The following is an 18,618-nucleotide window of genomic DNA, read 5'->3' on the forward strand; positions in this document are numbered from 1 at the left end:
TGTCTGATGCAATGGTTCGTCTACTAAAATCACACCCATGCTTTATCTAGACTAATGCTTTAAGGGAGTGTAAACATGGGTGAAACAAGTGCGGTATTATGAGCCTCAACCTGTCGAATAGATGCTTGATTTATTTGTCTTGACACACCAAGGTAATCTCTGGTAATGATTTCTGGTTCCTGTCGATACATATCCACACTATAGGATATTTGCATGGTTTGGTTAAGATATCGTTCTTTCTTCGATTGTGTGTGATTATCTCTGGACAGATAAGTTCTGTGTTATGCTGACATTGCAGACAGGCTCAGTTCAGCCTGATCTGGGAACAGCTGTCATGCTTAAGAATGCAAGGGCTTGAATCTATATTGGGTTGCAGAGTAAGAGAGCTGCCCTGCTGGGATTTTTTTCTTTTTTTTTTTCGCATTGTCATTGAAAAGAGGGTTTTCATGTACAGCAATTTTACCTTGAAGGCTTCATCCAGAAATTGCACCAGTGAACTACAGCTGATTCAATCACACTCGATGTGTACTGACGCATCCATACTAAAACACCTTGAACAGTTTTAGTTCATTCTCCAGTACTATATCACTCAATATCAGCATGCCAGGTTAGCATGCATCAACATTTAGAGTATGTATCAAATATGGTCCTGTATCCTCACTAGCCTGGAGCAAGACACTCTGTTATTGTGTTCCCCATTGAGTGAGTGAGGGAAAGCTTAGGTAACAATATATTTAAGTACAAAGAAGAGCTCTAACTTAAATATATGTGATGTGTGACATATTATAACCTGTGTGCTGTGAGCATTTGTCGAAGCTAATATTTATCGGTGTGATCTGCAGCTAATGAACCACAGAAGTGTTTATTTTCATCAATAGAAGGTTTATGGAAAGCATGTCAGGAGCTGTTTTAGGCTTCTCAGCTTGACTCACCCAAGGGTGTGTGGTTGCATTAAAATGAAGTGATGATTTATTTTTTATTTTTTTTGTTTATGCAGTCCATATATTGTATTACTGAAGCCATGTTTGACTGTTTAACATCTGAGGAGGAGAAATTACCAGTGCAGCTGTTGGTTGGAATTGCATATATTTTATTATCTTTATTCTGGCTCAATGTCTTTCTATATTTTTTAACTGTATGCTTACAGACTACATCAAAACCTAACTTTTAACTGGTTTATACTCTGGAGATGATGTGCTGCTGTCCCCGAGAATGTGTTGGCACTTTGAAGTTTATAATAAAATAATTTAATACAATTAATAAAGTACCTATTCAGACGAACCTGGTATTTCAAGTCTAACTCTTGTACAATTGCTAAAGCAAAATGAACTGTGAGATGTGGCCTTTTGTTGAAAATCCTAAAGATTTGCTGAATACGTTAAGGTGCGAACAGGGTAAAACAAACAAATAAAAAATAACGTCACAATAATAATTATTTTTACAGAGCAGAGATTTTGTATTTTGTAAAAAAAGATCACTTGATTGTACTGAAAGTGTCCTTAAAATCTGTGCAGGTAGGCAGGCTATGTATAAACGATATAACTTATTTTTTAATAACAGATAATATATCATAAAAGAGTACAATTGCATGACTATGCTTCATAACACTTTTAAAAAAAGAGCACTTTGTAATGTCAATTAAAAAGTTTTAACACGTTAAATATTTGTTTTATTAATCCTTTGTTGTGCTTTAAAGAAACATTTATTTTAATGTGTTGATAAGTACAGATGCACATGTATAGTATTTGAATATACTTGTAACTGGTGTGGTATTTAATAGTACATTTAAAGTTAATTGGTCGATAATGTGTTGAAATAAATGTACCATCACTACAAAAATGTAATTACAACTATATTTAAATACTTGACAACATAAATTCAGTTTAATTGGTCATTTTAATAATTAATAATGTTTTATTTCAACTTTGTTGTGTGTATTTATGTCACATGGCTGTTAAACATGTATATGGGGCATTATTCACATGTGAATTATCTGAATAAAAACACAAGAATGCTCTCAAAGCGGGGTCATGTGGTCTCGGTTACTCTTTTACAGCACTGCTCAGGACCTGTACCTGCACTGTGATCACGAAAATAACAAACATCTCCAATAAGAAGTGAGATTTTTCTGCCAATCCTATAAAACAACATACACACAAGTTGTATTATCATGATTTATGGGTAGCCTACTCTCTGTGTGTCCCCATAATGTAGGTTTACCAGGACACACACATACAGAGAGAAAACGAGAGTTGTCCCCTCTCAGCCACTGTATCCCTTTAAATGTCAAGAATACGGAGTGTATTTTTAGCGCAGCCATTTAATGTCAGTGACCGAAGGATCAGTCCCAGAGCTCCCGAATAGTGTGTGTATTATTGACAGGACATGGTTGTGTTTAGGTTTGGTGTCATTTTGACACCAGAGTGTTCAGATGTCGAGGTGTTAGTGTTGGGCTCTCGGCCGGAGATGGGACACTGGGACCCGGCCCGTGCCGTGCAGATGAACCCGAGCCGCCCGGTTCCGTCCGCCGGTGAACCGTGTCTGTGGACCGGAGACGTGCATCTGTCCGAACTCAACGCAGACAAGCTGTGGTTTAAGTTTATAAAGCGTGTCGTTGGGAACTACATTTGGGAAGGTATGTGAGGAGAATGGTCAAGTCGTGAGGACGACACACACGACATAACTTAGATGGACAATACGCTCTTTCACATCCACAGTGTAATACCGTTCTTTGCTCACTGGGTGGCGCTGCTGTTCAGGCTGACTTGCACTGACAGACAATTTATAAATTCTTTCTGTTTAACCTGTGAAGGCTAGCTTAGTCTCTAACTGTATTAAAATCCATAATTTGATTTAATCAATTTAAGCCTGGTTTCACAGAGAATAGCATTTAAGAAAATACAACTTCATTTAACCATGTAAAGCCTGATGTGTGAAATAATGGCCGGAATCAATACAAAAAATATTGGGCCCTTTAAGAAAAAATATAAAGAAAAATGCATATGTGTTTTATGTTTTGTATCATTTATCTGGTAGGCTATGTATGTATGTATGTACTCAGATAGTGAGAATATGAAGCTTAGCCTACTTCTGTTTTATTCAGAGGCCCAAACTGAGTAAAAATATGCAATTCAGTACAGATTCTGATTTTTATTTGGCCTAAAAGTATGCTAAAATTCTGATCTCGAAATGTAATGAGACCTATATAACAGTATAACAGACTACTACATAAAATGCATATATTAGTTGTCACTCTAAATCTCCCAATAATATTAGTAAGATTGTTTTTGCACTGGGTTTAAATGATTGAGAAAGTACCTGACAATAGCCTATCGAAATGTTGTCCAGTATTTATCTATTCACTGTCTTTTTGCACCTTTATTTATTTATTGCACAGTAGCCTTGTTGAAATGTATTTCACGGACGTCATGAGACCAAACTTTGAACTTTGCTTTGGGAGCAAAGCAGCAAATATTTCAAAGTGATGAAAAATGAAGGAGCGCTGAAACCTGAACATGTCAAGCTGTCGTCCTTACATGACTCGAGTGGCAGTTTTCTCATTCTGTCATGTTTCTCATTTGAATGAATATGCCTATGTGTGACAAATCGACGTTCTGCTCCAGTGCTCACGCCATCTGTGGACCGAGGTTTTGATTGAGCCATTGTTTGCGGCTATCTTGTCCATTCACACTGTCATATGAAAACAGCCGAGATTTTGATTGTGTCGAGATGTGTTTTGCTGATTGAAACGATGCTTGCTGATTGCACACCGTAGCGGGTGAATTGGCTCTGAGTTTGCCTCTGGTAAGCAAGCATGAACTGATAGTCCTCCAGTTGAGACTAAAGTAGGCTACTCTGATAAACTGATAGGGACACTCTTCATAAGGAAGTATTTTGGCCTGTTCACTTCAGTAGGTTCTAATTCTGCACCTTTTTTTCTGTATTTGACCTAGATGTGAAGCTTAAGAGGAAATGTTGTATGATAGAGAGTGAACCGCTGGAGGGGGTGGGTTTAGGGATCAGGGGTGGAGCTGGGTAGGTTTAGAGGTGGGGTCAGGGATCAGGGGTGGAGCTGGGTAGGTTTAGGGGAGGGGTCAGGGATCAGGGGGTGGAGCTAGGAAGGATTAGGGGTGGGGTTAGGGATCAGGGGGTTGAGCTGAGTAGGTTTAGGGGTGGGTTTAGGGTTCAGGGGGTGGAGTTGGGTAGGTTTAGGGGTGGGGTCAGGGATCAGGGGTGGAGCTGGGTAGGTTTAGGGGAGGGGTCAGGGATCAGGGGGTGGAGCTAGGAAGAATTAGGGGTGGGGTTAGGGATCAGGGGGTTGAGCTGAGTAGGTTTAGGGGTGGGTTTAGGGATCAGGGGGTGGAGCTGGGTAGGTTTAGGGGTGGGGTCAGGGATCAGGGGGTGTAGCTGGGTAGGTTTAGGGGTGGGGTCAGGGATCAGGGGGTGGAGCTGAGTAAGTTTAGGGGTGGGTTTAGGGATCAGGGGTGGAGCTGGGTAGGATTAGGGGTGGGGTCAGGGATCAGGGGGTGGAGCTGGGTAGGATTAGGGGTGGGGTTAGGGATCAGGGGGTGGAGCTGGGTAGGTTTAGGGGTGGGGTCAGGGATCAGGGGGTGGAGCTGAGTAGGTTTAGGGGTGGGGTTAGGGATCAGTCAATTTGAACACATGCTGCTGTCCCGAGAGTTTTTGGTTTCTGTGGTTGCACCCAAACATTCCCAACAGGTTTTATTGTTTATTGTAGTTTTTGTCCAACTCCATTGAATTGATTTGGACAAAAACTACGATAAAACCTGTTGGAAAGCATCTTTTGCTGCGATTTTTATGTGAGCATTTATGTGAGCAAGTCTGCACTTCTGACTTTGAGTCTTAATTAATCATATCTAGTCTTTTAGCTGTTAATCCCCTAAAACCCCAATTGTTTTACTTCAATGAAAGTTTTTTTTTTTTTTTTAATGAAAGATCAAATGCAGATTTATCTTCACAGCCGCCTTTGCTCATATTTACCAGCTGCCAATATTAGTGGAGGACACGTTCACAATGTACATATAGTTGATTATCCTAAGTGTAGGCTCTTTATGGTTACCAAGAATCATTGCAACATGCACATTGACATAAATCTATTAGCATTTTAATGCTAGTCCATCCAATCAGAAGTTAGAGTCAGAAAAATCCATTTTATAAATGAGGTTTTAGATCTGAATGTCAAATACATCAAAATTCAATAAAAACCCATTTCAGTGTTGGCACACTTACTGCATTTTATTGCTTTAAGACCTCCAAACTCAAGCCGGCCAAACCCATTTTAAACACCACCGTCTGCATACTGTACATTACATGTTTGTAGGCTGAAACTGAGACTGTAACCATGAGCACCATTACAGCATTGCATTTGTTTTGTTCATGGAGTTTGTTCGCTGTGTGGGCCACAGCTCTGAGACTCTAATCAGCCCAGCAGTTGAAAGGGCGACAGCAGTGGGGTGGGATGATAAATGTCGGACAAATAACAAACACCCCACATACTTTCAGGATGAATGTGAGTTAGGAATGAATACGAGTTCAGAAACCCACATGCTCGCCCTCATTACAAGTGCATTACATGTCGGACTGAGGCAGCGCTCCTCTACTGTTTTATCAATTAGAATGTTTGATTTACAATGAATCAAGCTTATGACTTGACCATCAAATTATGCAGCCATTACAGGAAGTGTCTGATTCAATGAAAGGAACCATTAGCTTTTATATGTGAACTCCCAGAGGTTCAGAAACAGGTGACCTCCAGAGTCTGAACAACAGTCGTTAATTTAATTGGCTAATGACCTTCCCCCTCAGAAATGAAAGGATTACATAAAAGCACAAAAGTGTTGTTTATTCAGAAGTTACATAACATGATACTTTAAAGTCATTAATTCAAGAAGAACTTTGGACATCTAAAAACTTTTACAAAATGTTCTTTTTCCTCATCTCATTTATCCCACTATGGTTTGTCATTGACCCATTAGTGTGCAAAAGTATTTGTTTGTCTTGTGTCTATCGCTAGGCAATGGGCCACATCATGACCGGCAGTGTGTGTATGACGACAGTAACATGGTGGATGGGGTATACTGCCACCCGATTGGTCACTGGATCGAGGAGACAGGCCACACAGATGAGATGCAACACACCACCAACTTCTACTTCAGCATAGCGGGACAGCAGGCCATTCACTTCTCTCAGTATGTGTGAATGCATTTCCCATCCATCATGTGTTTTAAAGGGATGAAAGTTTTGTCATCACTTACCCCATCAAGTTGTTCCAAACCTGTACGTGTTTCTTTCTTCTGTCGATGATGTTTTATGTTGATAACCAGATAGTTGACAATAGTTAATGACTTCCATAGTATTTTTTTCAAATTATGGAAGTCAATGGGTGCCGTTAAAGGGGTGATGAACTGAGAAATCAAATTTTCGTTGAGCTTTTGACATCTAAGATTTCATCATATTATAAGAATGTCCTGTAAGTTTCAGAACTGAAAACGTCCTTGTTAGTCCAATAAAAGCTTTTATTGACATCAGCCCCGCAAATGACTCGTTTTTCAAAGTGGGGAACTATGACGTCAAAGAGGATAAAACACCACCCTCGCAGAAGAAGATCAACACGGCCGGTTTAGCCCCGCCCCCCGATTCGCGCATTACACGCATAGCTAAATAACATAGATGCCTACCTCGTGATGACAATCCGGATCGAGCTACCGAGCAATACAGAATATTGTACAGCGGCTGGTTTTGGAAGAAGACAGTCGCTGCATATGCTCCTCTGGACTCCAATAGGACTGCATGGATAAACTTTATTTTTAATGACGTTCCAGCTGATGAGGTAAAACATCGTCCGTCTGTTCGCGTCATTTCACTGAGGATTGTTTTGTAAACAAGACTGGATTTGCAGAGCGATTAAGAGTAAAGAACGGTGCTGTGCCGTCTATATTGGATCTGACAGGAATGGTGCAACACACGGACTCTGGGTCGAACATGTATGGGCGAATCACTCCGGTTAACATTTTACAACATTGGATGTTTTCAAAAAAAATTCCCCCAAGAGCATCAACGGGTGAGTCGAAACTCATTATAATATGCAAAACTGTTGTCCACTCACAGCAGTGGGCGTTTACTTCCAAGTCTTCAGTGCGAGACGCCCATAAAAACCGAGTGTTTTTCAGCTAGGCTCAAAACTAGGGTAGAAAATAGCCTATTACTGATTCATTTTGATGTTTTTGAATGCAAAAACCAAGCGAATGTCATAAGTTGATCAACAGACGAAAGAAACCCATACAGGTTTGGAACAACATTGGGGTAAGTGATAAAGTTAGCAAAACTTGAGAGCATGTAGATGTGAATTTGAGAACTTGTACAATAAATATTCATACTTGTATGATAATATTTACACTCGCTAGCCTGGATGCCAGCCCGAACCCCACCCACAACGTTTTTTTGTCGGGAAGTTCGGTCTGGAATGCAAACTTTTGAAAAGGGGTTTCAATGTGCTAGTTTTTGGTAATTTTTATTGTCTTCATGTAAACTAAAAAACCAGGAGTTTGTGAAAACGGTGCAGGCGCATTAGGGCCTGTTCACATATCGCGTCTTTTGCGCGCTCAAGTTCGTTATTTCAAATGTAGGCGCACGGTATGCACGCTCACAATGGAAGCGACGCAGTTGCAGTGCTACGCGCTCGTTTTTTCCAAGCGCGTCCGCGCAACATTGAGATAAAAACATCTAAACTTTTCAGAATGCTGCAAGTGCACCATAGGTCACGTGACAAGAACCAATCACAGCAACGACAGACGCCTCCGGAGCGCAGCGCTTTGGAAAAAGGAGAACAGCGCATCTACTGTTTTCTACGCGTGTATGTGGATGGCGCCTTACATCTTCAGTCTAAAGGCTCAGTGTTTCTTTAAAAAGTGACATCTCATGACATGGAAGCATAATGCAGCTTTTTTAAGGGGGATCCTTGTGAACGGGGATTGTTTTCACAACGTTGTTGTCTATACGAAAAAAAAAGAAACGCGAAGGACTTTTTTTTCCTTTTTTTATTCCATGAAATTTAAAGTATGTGCCATGCCTCAAAATCCACAGATAGTAACATCTAATTATCCAGAAGCATCTGATTAGAGTGTTTTTTGTGTGCTTGTCTCTCTTTTTAATTATGTGTGGTTTATATAGCTCTCTATAATTAGCTCAATGACTCAAGCAGTGAGCTTTAAGTGCTTGTTTCTTTTGACCGCTGACCTTGTTCTACAGGCAAAAAAAAAGTTGAAAGGGGAGGTGGATAAAAGTAAGGGTCATTGAGTCTGGGGTTGGGGAATCCATTAGAGAAATGACAGATTTACTGTATCAAAGAGGCTGGTGTATCTCCAAGAGGGCAGAATTTGACAGAATGCAGAGAGACTTTAATCAGGTAAATGTAGAATTAATGGTGCATTTATAGCAGCGCTTAAAAGAAAGAAAGGAAGAAAGAAAGAAATAGGTTCACTCTGAACAGAATCAATATTTTAACTGTTTCTGTTCCTTCTGTAACATTATCTTTGTGGAAACAGTATGATAAGAAACTTCATACCAGAGCTTGAATTGAACTTTATATTAAGAGTTTGTGACTAAACCTCGTAACTCGAGTGGATCCTCAAACTGTCGGCAAAACCTCATACAGCTCGAGCCGCCTCAATCGTGAATGTCCTGCAAGCATTTTGGAGGGTGTCTTTGCTTGTTTGCAGTGCAAGGGTAAATAAAGAACTAATTCTTTGAATAAGTACATTGTTGTTTTTTTATTCAAATGTTTTAGCGTGTCTTAGTCTGGTATTTGCCGTCTAGTCATAGCTGGATTCATCAGGTGTCCGGAGAGTGTCTATATCCGGTCCAGAACACAGCCGGACCCAGAGCCTGTTACACCAACTGGGACCATGGAGGAATCGTGTGAGCCCCCCCACAGACGGAGACCTTCCACCTGCCGCGACGCGTCAGCCAGAGCCCGAGGACAAGTGGACAGCGCTGACCCTCGCCCCGGAAGAGGAGCCCCTCAGAGAGTCTGACCAGGGGTGTGAGCCTTTGGGTATACTGCGGGACATGGAGACTGAGGACTGGCTGATGGGCTTAAAGCTAGGGTATACGATTTCAAAGATTGTTCATTATTAATATCCTCGTTTAGATGCTGGTTATGGTTATATAGTACAATCCTAACAATGTGAATAGAAAAAAGAACGAAAAAAATCCATTCACTCTATTGGCTGTACAGCCGCATAAAAGTTGACCAATGAAAGCTTTGCGGCCGCAAAGCTACATTGGTCGACTGCTCTCATCCAATCACCAGCTACACTTGAAACTCCGCCTGGCGCTCGCGTCTCCACCCCACCGCACCCGACCGCGCCCCCCTTCTGCGTCGTGAGAATCGCGCGCGTTAGCAGCTGACCGCATATGGTAGCTAGCTACGTAGCATATCAGCAATAAAAACGAAAAAGACAACAGCAAGCGTCCCCTGCTTGCCCCTACAAGAAAATGTGAAGAATGCCGAAATTTGAGGAGAATAAATGTAGGGTCCACCATTGACCGATGGAGGAAGCTTCAGCGAGATCTGGGACTGAATACCGATGCTGACACTGCTGACTTTTTGTTGAGCAGGTAACGTTAAACATTTATTTATACTCTTATATGGCGTGAGTCGCGTGACGTGTTACATAAATAGCTTTTTGTCAGTCTGACAACTTGCTAACGCTGCCGGTCGGCATTGGAATGTTAGCTGTTTAGCATCGCCTATCACGGGTCAAAGTAAATATATTTCTTGAAGTGCTTGATTATATTTCAGTATGCCTTGCGGGTTTCTGTTCGAGCCGATCGTAATTTAAACAAGATGCGCTGTATGCTGCTATAACAATTACTCAAAACCTTCGCAATACTACTAATATCATACTTATGGTGGTGGGTAGTGTAGAACATTTCATGTGTTGCTAATCTTGCGTTGGCGTGATCTCAAACATGTCATTGAATTGTTGATGAAGCAACTAAGTTCAAGTGTCTAAAGGCAATTTTACAATTAATGTGTCATTAGCAATGTCATTAGATTGAAGCGACTAATGCCTAGTTCACACTACATGATTTTAAAATGTCGGGCTGAACTGTGCAGTTCACACTACATGACTTGCTCTCAGTGAAATCTGGAGTGTTCAAGTTGTTTAGCTGTTCACACAACACAACACAACGTGATTGATCCACAACAGGAGGTAACTCACTACACGAGTTAACAACGCACTACATAGAGATACAACCACGATCGGATGATAAGAGCATATCATTTGTGACTCAATGAGAGCTGTTTCAGTACTATAATACGGTCTAAATCCTGAAAATAATCAAACAAATAACGAGTTGACAACAACACGATTCTATCTGGTCTAGAAACCATGTTTTGTAACGAAAAACCACGCAATAAAACGAACCAGAAATGACGCGAAACTGCAGAGAAGAACACAACACGCGAATATGGACGTCAGACAGAAACTAGTGCTGCACACTGTTTGCTCGACGATCTGCTCTGAGAAAAAAAAATGCAAAAAAGAAAAAGTAAGATTTACCTGGTGTCCTCAACCCATGCGTTGCTATGATTGGCTGTACTCATGACATCACTGAGATTGAGTCGCGCGACTGCGCGAGATATCTAGCATGCTAGATATTTTTCTGAGCTCGGTGACCTGTCTGCGAGGTGTCTGTGAGCTGTCTTTCATGCGTTGTTGGCTCTTTCACACTAACTGATTGGCGAGCGTTAATCGTCCGCTAATCGCCCGCGATTTGCACGCGATAACACCCTGACTTGTCGGCGACTCAACGATTTGCAAATCGGGCTTAAATCGGGCTTAAAATCACGTAGTGTGAACTAGGCTTAAGCAATGTTGTGAAAGTATGATGATCACAACTTGACTGAGTGACGTTGTTCAATTCGTTTCCCGGGAGGAATCAGGTAGCAGAGGGGAGGGGTGTGTGTGTGTGTGGAGAGGTGGGATGAGTTTTTTAAAACTTCCCTCCCATTTCAGGCTTTCTCGACCGATTTTCAACATCGTATACTACAGCTTTAAGTATGGAGGTATCGTAGCACCATAGACTGAATGAACTCTCTGTTTCCTCTGAACGGTCATCGCTGTTTCTAAACAACACAGAGACCTGCAGGTACTATGTACTATTACCTTTACCCCGTCAAGTCTCCATTTGCCTCCATCACCACCCTCCTCAGCCAGTCCTCCAGCCCAGCCTCTGATAGAAGTTTGCAGCCCTTTGCAATCTCCTGGAATGCCATGCTGTGACGTTGAGCCGCGGGTCAAGCAACCAGCATCAGCATGGATGGATCTTGTGTCTCCGCCTCTGACCACCTCACTCCGTCTCAGGCCCGTCGGCTCCACCAGAAACCCGCTGCCTTTCGACTCTACTGGGTTCCCTCGCCCCACTGGCTACCCCGTGGTCATTCGACACACCACCTCCTCTGTGGACTTGCGGATCTTCGGTTACGCGTAGTTCCCTTCGGCTACGCCTCTGTCCTCCATCACACTGGCATCGCTTCGGCTCCTCCTCTGACGATCTTCTCCGCGGTATAGTCATGAAAGTGTGCTCTGTTTATTTCATTAATATTATATTATCTGAAAGCATGGTTTTATATAGAGATCACAAACTGCCTTTGTTAGTTTCAGTTTCATGGAGTTTCTATTCGTTTCTCTCAGTTACCAAACTCATTTGTTCCAGTTTCCCTCTCCTCATTTGTTACTATGCTTTCTGATTAAAGAGTTCCTCATTTAAGTTAAATCCCCGTGTATTTAAGTTCCTCCTTTTCATTTAGTTGGTTTCTGGTATTGTTTGTGTGTTCATGTGAAATATGCTGTTATGTTGCCTTAGCGCATTTGGATTACCTAATTTTATTAAAGAACCTTTGGTTTATTTAAACCGTCTAGTCTCTGAAGATAGTAAGACCCACAGAGAATTCAACATTAAGATTTACTGCGAGAACTAGAACGTTTTTTTTTTTATTATTATTTCAGGTTTTGTCTGCATTCACAATATGAGTCAATGTTACAGTGCATGTCAATAGCCAGGTTTCTATCCAAGTTTTTTTTTTTTTTTTTTGCGAAAAACGGTTTAGCATATCAAAATGTTTACCGATATAGCTGATGGAAATGCCAGTTATCAATCTTTTTTTGCAAATGTCCACACAATCCTTTTCCGTTTAAGTTTAGCGCTTAAGTCGATACTTTAAATGTCGCGAAAAACTAGTTTGGAAACACTTTTTGTTGAGAAAAAGGGCTTTAACGCAAATAAATGTGGTGTCACATGATATTTTCATCACGTGAAAGGTGCAGTCGTCACAACAAAAGGTGGACTCGTAGCGGTATTCATGGACAGATGACGAGACTCGTTATTTTCTCCATTTAATTGAAGAAAGTTATATTTGTATTTTTGATGGAAAATGGCAAAGGAATGCTACAACATTTCAGGAGTTGCCACGAAAAATGGCTATTAATGGCTATACTGAGCCATGGCATATTCTTCATAGCAAATGGAAGGTACTGAAACAGCGTTACCTGGCAGAAAGGGTCTGTAAAGTGTCCCTCCACAACTTCCTCCCAGAACGTCTTATTGTGTGGTCTCTTCGTCACATAAGGGTAGTTACTTCGAGTCGTTGTCTTCTGATATTTCGGACCCTTGCAATTCTTTGTGAAAGTGAAATGACCGTAAGCTGGAAAATTTCAGTTAATTGCCTGAATACTCTCTCCATTTGTTTGGTGTTGGGGGGGGTGTGCTGACTGGAACCCCAAAAGGTAGAATTTGCGACATTAAAATAAAAAAATAAAAATTTGTGGAAACGGCTCAAGGGCACTTTTTTTGTGATGCACCAAAACATATGCAACAAATCGCTTTCGTCATTTGTGACGTCATCACGCACATCCTCTAACTGGTAAAATGCCAATTGAATGGAAACAGTCTGGAGATGGTAAATTTCGTAACGTTTTTTTTTTTCTTCTTTTTTTCGCATATTCACTTTGTCAATAACATAACAGTGGAAAAAGTGGATGGAAACAAGCTTATTGACTCCATAAGAAATAAACCACCATGAAACTCAGGAAACAGTGTTTCTGTGGATCAATTACAAAGTCTAATGCACACCAAATGAAGAGTGTAAAATAAACTCGGGTGGCTGAATGAACCCAAGGAAAAATACAAGGACCTTTTGTCTCCAGAATCAAGTACACCTTGTTAGGTCTTTGACCACTAATTAAACACAACTTGTACTTGTCACCACTCCTCATTTAAAATGCACTACGTGCCCACTTCTAATGCAGCGCTTAAATACACGCACACACACAAACGCATCGTTGCACACACCTCTGTGTACAGTTGCACCAAAAAGCATGACACTTAAGTCATGAGGAAAATACATGAATGTAATTGTATTAGACATCAACCCAAGCGTCCTGCCCTGGAGACGGTTGCGGGCAGAGGTTAGATCATACTCAATGCTTCTCATCATTAATCTGCAGCTTCCCTTCAATCATTTCGTTTATGTTTTCCCCTCAACGAGGCATGTGGGTTTCTGAGGTAAAAATACACCTCTCACCTGATGTCTCTGACCTTCATTCCCCTGGCTGTCAGTCTGTCTCCTCAAACCACTAAACTCATTACCATTTCCATTATTTGAGTCCTGAGCTGTCATATGCACAGAGGGAGAGACCCCGCTGACATGACTGTCTCATCGTTTGATGAGAAATGATGGAGACGCTGAAAATGTAAAATGAAATCCTTTTTCTCTTCTGAGTGTTTTGTAGAGTGTTTCTTTGGAGTTGCTACAGAGTTCTGCGTAATTGTTGGTTTGCGCAAGTCAGGAGGAGTCTCCGTTGTATTGGTATGACGGGATGAATTTGCAGTCCAATATTGAATATGCAGGGCTAGAGGTACAGTATGTTTCAATAGCAAAAAAAAAACACAAAAAATTGTTTCACCGAGTAGTAACATTGTCCGTACAACTCTGTCCCAACTCTGTCACCCAACGATTCTATCTTGTCTACAAACCACGTTTTGTCACGGAAAAACACGCGATAAAACAAACCGCAAATGACGCGAAACAACACGCGCGCCAATACCCAGCGAAGACTGCTGACCTCAACCCATGCCTTGCTCTGATTGACTGTAGCTCATGACATCACTGAGGTTGAGTCGCGCGACGGCTCTGGATATCTAGCATGCTAGATATTTTTTCTGGGCTCGGCGACGCGTCTGCGAGCGTCTTTGATGCGTTGTTGGCTCTTTCATAGTAACAGATTGGCGAGCGTTCATCGTCCGCTAATCCCCTGCGATTTGCACGCGATAACAGCCTGACCTGTCGGCGAGCTCAACGATTTGCAAATCGGGCTTAAAATCCTGTAGTGTGAACTAGGCTTAAGTTTCCTCTCTCTCTTCTCTTTAGGGTGCTTCCGCGTGTCTGGTTAGGCAGCTGCCCTCGACGGGTCGAACATATAACCCTAAAGCTGAAACAAGAACTGGGTGTTACAGCAGTGATGAACTTTCAGACAGAATGGGATGTCATAAACAACTCACACGGCTGCCGGCGTGACCTCAGTCAACCCATGACCCCAGAGACAATGACACACCTGTACAAAGACTGTGGCCTTTCTTATATCTGGATCCCCACCCCAGACATGAGTACAGAAGGTCAGTGTCTGTCAATTTTCAATCAATTGTCCAGTCAAAACAGAACTGTCAATTTTGTCCCCGCCCCCAAACTAGACTCGCCATAGACTTCAATACAAAATAACGACAAAAACCAACGTCCGTACACAGCCGACAGGCGTAAATAACTTAATAATTACTCTTATATGTCCACGCTGCCTGCCATAGAGCATGAAAGATCATTTTTTTGTATGCCCGTAATCAACTAGCCCAGGCTACCTGCCATCATCATTATAAATTCATAATATATACATTAAGGTTTTTTACTTTAAAAAACTAAATAAAATCATTCAGGGGCTTACCTGGTGACTCAATAAGGTACAAGTAAATGTCCGGGTAAGACACCTCTGGCCACTGGGTGGGGTTGTTACCCCAATTTGACGCTGGGAGAATAAAGGGACATGTTTTTAAATTGGCCAAATTGAGTTTGTGTTTGTATCTTTCACGCTCTATGGCAGGCAGGGTGGACATATAATTACTTGACATGTTTTATATAAGTGATTTCTAAAGTTATGGCTGTGTACGGACGTTGGTTTTTGCTGTTATTTTGTATTGAAGTCTATGGGGAGTCTAGTTTGTTTTCCCCCAAAAGTGGCCTAACGTGAACCTAATCAGAGACATTCTATGACGCAGCGCCGGTTATGCGTATACACCCTTGAATAACAGACACAAGTGAACCGTATGTAACATGTACTTAGCACACAGAGGATATGCTGTACTGAACTGTAAACTTGATTACTAGAGGTTGTATTGCTGTATATGTTTATTGCAGGTCGCACACGGATGCTCCCCCAGGCGGTGTTCCTACTCTATGGACTGCTGAAGAACGGTCACACAGTGTATGTTCACTGTAATGCGGGAGTGGGCCGTTCTACTGTGGCAGTGTGTGGACTCCTGATGTATGTGTTAGGCTGGGGACTCAGAAAAGTGCAGTACTACCTCGCTGCCAGAAGGGCGGCAGTTTATATTGATGAGGACGCACTGGTAAGAGCAGAAAATGACTTTATCTTGATGTTTGGGCGACTCTGTCCATTTGTTTGCAACCCAGAGACCTGAAACCAGTGCCCTCTACTGGATTGGAGGACACCATTGTTCAATAATGTCAAAGCAATTAACATGTATCAAAATAGATTTTAATCTTGTCACACAGAGCTACTTTGTAAAAAAATTAAATAAATAAATAAATAGTGACATTAAAATAGAAATCTAGAGTTAATTAGAACATCATGGGATATTAAATGTTCTTCTTGGAATGCACGAAATGAAATGAAGTGTGAAATATAGCAAATAATATAAATAACATTGACTACGTTTTTTGGAAATACTCCCTATGTTTGTATGTTATCCTGTTCATGAGTAATTCATTCTGAAAATTAAATTTATTATTAAAACATTCTGTGAGGCCTGCCCAATCGGTCCAACAACAGTTTCCGATAAGTAGGTGAAGGTTTACTACGTGTTACTGTCATTTAATTCCAATTCAACTTTTTATCTGACTCCATTTTATCACAACCTCGAATTTAGATGGTTATGGTCATTTATATAATAGTTTAGCAATGCATTTGATTATTCTATTTTACATATCTTAACCCTCGTTCCCTGAAGGAGAGAACGGAGACGGCATGTCCCGTCGCCACTTCCACTGCGACCCGCCGGGGCAGGCAGCTTATCGGCTCGGCTCCTCAGTCAAACACTGAAGTGCAGTCGCACCGGCTGCTCATCATATACCCGCACTGGGTGGCAGAGCAGCTGTTGCAAATGCTCGTTTAGTTTCACTCGAAGTAGATTGACCTCTGTAGCAAGATTCATATTCGTCGGGTTCGACGTGGTATCTCCGTTCCCTACTTCAGGGAACGAGGGTTACCATATGTAGCTAACCGAGATGGTATGGCATGAGTGTATTGTTGTGTTTATCCTCACCGAATGCCAGTTTCGGCAAGTTATTGTTCATTCATTTTGACATGGTCTTCATTTGAAAAGGCACCTTGAGGCAATTGTTGACCGAACTGCTAATGTGATGGTTATAGTTTGACTATCTGCCCCTTTTCTCCTCTAACATTCCACTTTCATTCATTTATGAATGTAACTCAATATTCGTGTTATATATTTAGCACAGCAATTTCCCTGCCCTTGAAATAAGCTGCCATAATGAAAAGCGCTTTAACCTGACCTTTAAATAAATAGAGACTAGTGTCGCCACACTGAGAGACTTTATGTGGAAAAGGTTTGCTTCAGAAAAGAAAAAAGCGGTTCAGTTGTTTGAGCAGAAGGTAGCCAACCATTAATTAAAGTTCTGGGCTGAGGATTAGTCATTTTTTTTCTGAAGAGACACAATCACTTTATATGATGAACGGATTGAATTTAGGCTTTTATTCACATATAGACATTGATCAGCACAAACGTAATGCGTAACACGAGAATGAACCTCATTGGTTCTTGCAGAAGCTCAAATGTGCTGCGTAACATCAGAATGAACCTGAACATCAGGTATCTTTAAAAAAATGACTAAACAGCTCAATCCATATGGATTAGTTTTACAATCTCTTTATGAACTTTTAGCTGTCAATGGAGGGACAGAAAGCTCTCAGATTTCATATCTTTATTTGACATGAGAGTTAGTAAATAATGATGGCAGATTTTTTTGTGTGTGTGTGTGTGTGAACTAACACTTTAATGCATCCTTAATGAATAAAATAATTTGTTCACAAAAAAAAAAAAAAAAAATCTTACTGACATTTGAATGGTTAGGACCTTTGAATCTTAAACCTTTGAATGGTTTAGTGTGTTTAGATATTTCTACTGGAGAACATAAGATACAGATAAAGAAAATGATTTTTTTCTGTGTAGTCATCCCATGCTCAAATAGAAGAGTCAAGGATGAGTCACCATGAACTATGGGCATTATTTCACACAATAAATCTCATCCTGATCCACGGTTAGCATCTCAATTCCTTGGCGCTCCACCTTTAAATAAATGCAGCCTCCATGCAGCAAAACAAAACCACCTCTAAAATGAATACAGGACTGATAAAGAGCTTTGGTGTTTTGAGGATAAAGTTTTCATCTGTTTCTCTGTGTGAGTGAATTATTGTACAGTCACAGGATCTTTTACAGAGAGATTGAGCTGGTTCAAAAGGTTAATATTATTCATCTTTATTTAAGTTATTCTAATCCAGTCCTTTGTCCTGTGTCTCGCTGATAGAATAAGTCTTTATCTGGACTGGATAACAGAGATAAAGGATGAAATAAAATATCATTGCGGTTTTGCTTAAAAGCAGAATTTTTTGTGGAGGTATTTAGTAAATACAATCTTAAGAAAGCGTGTGTGCAGAAGATGACCTGTTACAGATATTTAGGTGTGTCTTTGATAATTTCACTGTGTGTGTGTCAGTCAGATGTCATGTCATGATCGGAAGTGTAAAATCCAATCTTTTCCAGTTCCTCTCACTCATTTCCCCATTTACAGAGGCGATGCCAGTTCAGGCCTGTTCCATACACTTCCAACACAGAAAAGGCAGATCTGGGTAATTAAGGCCATCACGTAATTAAGGACCGAATTCAATGACTGGACGAACATGTTTTGGTCATAAATTGTACCTTTTTTAAAATTAAGACTAATTACTATCACAACGTCAAGAGAATTTTAACCAGTATAACAAAAAAGTGGGGATTTTTGTCAAGTGTGAGAAAACACTTCCCCGTCATTGAGGGAAATTTCCAGCTTTCCGTGTTTTCACTGTTATACTGTAGAGGGCGCCATTACACATCTTCTGAAAGAGTCCTGAATCTCCTGATTAAAACCTTAGACTGTAAAAAAGATGGACGACGCCCCTTCGCTCCTTTCCATCAACTGAACCCGCCAGTGTCCCGATTAGGGCTGGGTAATAAATATCGATT

At 41.0% G+C, this 18,618-nt stretch overlaps 1 protein-coding gene across 1 annotated transcript; it reads left to right on the top strand.

The window, feature by feature from the left end:
• The first annotated feature begins 2,284 nt into the window (after nt 1-2,284).
• Nucleotides 2,285-16,173, top strand: epm2a (EPM2A glucan phosphatase, laforin). The gene is made up of 4 exons (XM_039671313.2): nt 2,285-2,635; nt 6,035-6,209; nt 14,459-14,703; nt 15,494-16,173. Exons 1-4 carry the CDS (start codon nt 2,386-2,388, stop codon nt 15,775-15,777), a joined length of 954 nt encoding a protein of 317 aa, XP_039527247.2. The 5' UTR covers nt 2,285-2,385; the 3' UTR covers nt 15,778-16,173.
• The last annotated feature ends 2,445 nt before the right edge of the window (nt 16,174-18,618 follow it).

The sequence above is a fragment of the Pimephales promelas genome, chromosome 20, assembly GCF_988280905.1.
Source record: "Pimephales promelas chromosome 20, fPimPro1.hap1.1, whole genome shotgun sequence".
Lineage (NCBI taxonomy): Eukaryota > Metazoa > Chordata > Actinopteri > Cypriniformes > Leuciscidae > Pimephales > Pimephales promelas.

Coding starts and splice junctions, on each gene's coding strand:
- epm2a (XM_039671313.2), top strand. CDS start 2,386: ATGGTTGTGTTTAGGTTTGGTGTCATTTTGACACCAGAGTGTTCAGAT. Junction 2,636..6,034: donor TGGGAACTACATTTGGGAAG/GTATGTGAGGAG, acceptor GTCTATCGCTAG/GCAATGGGCCACATCATGAC. Junction 6,210..14,458: donor CAGGCCATTCACTTCTCTCA/GTATGTGTGAAT, acceptor TCTTCTCTTTAG/GGTGCTTCCGCGTGTCTGGT.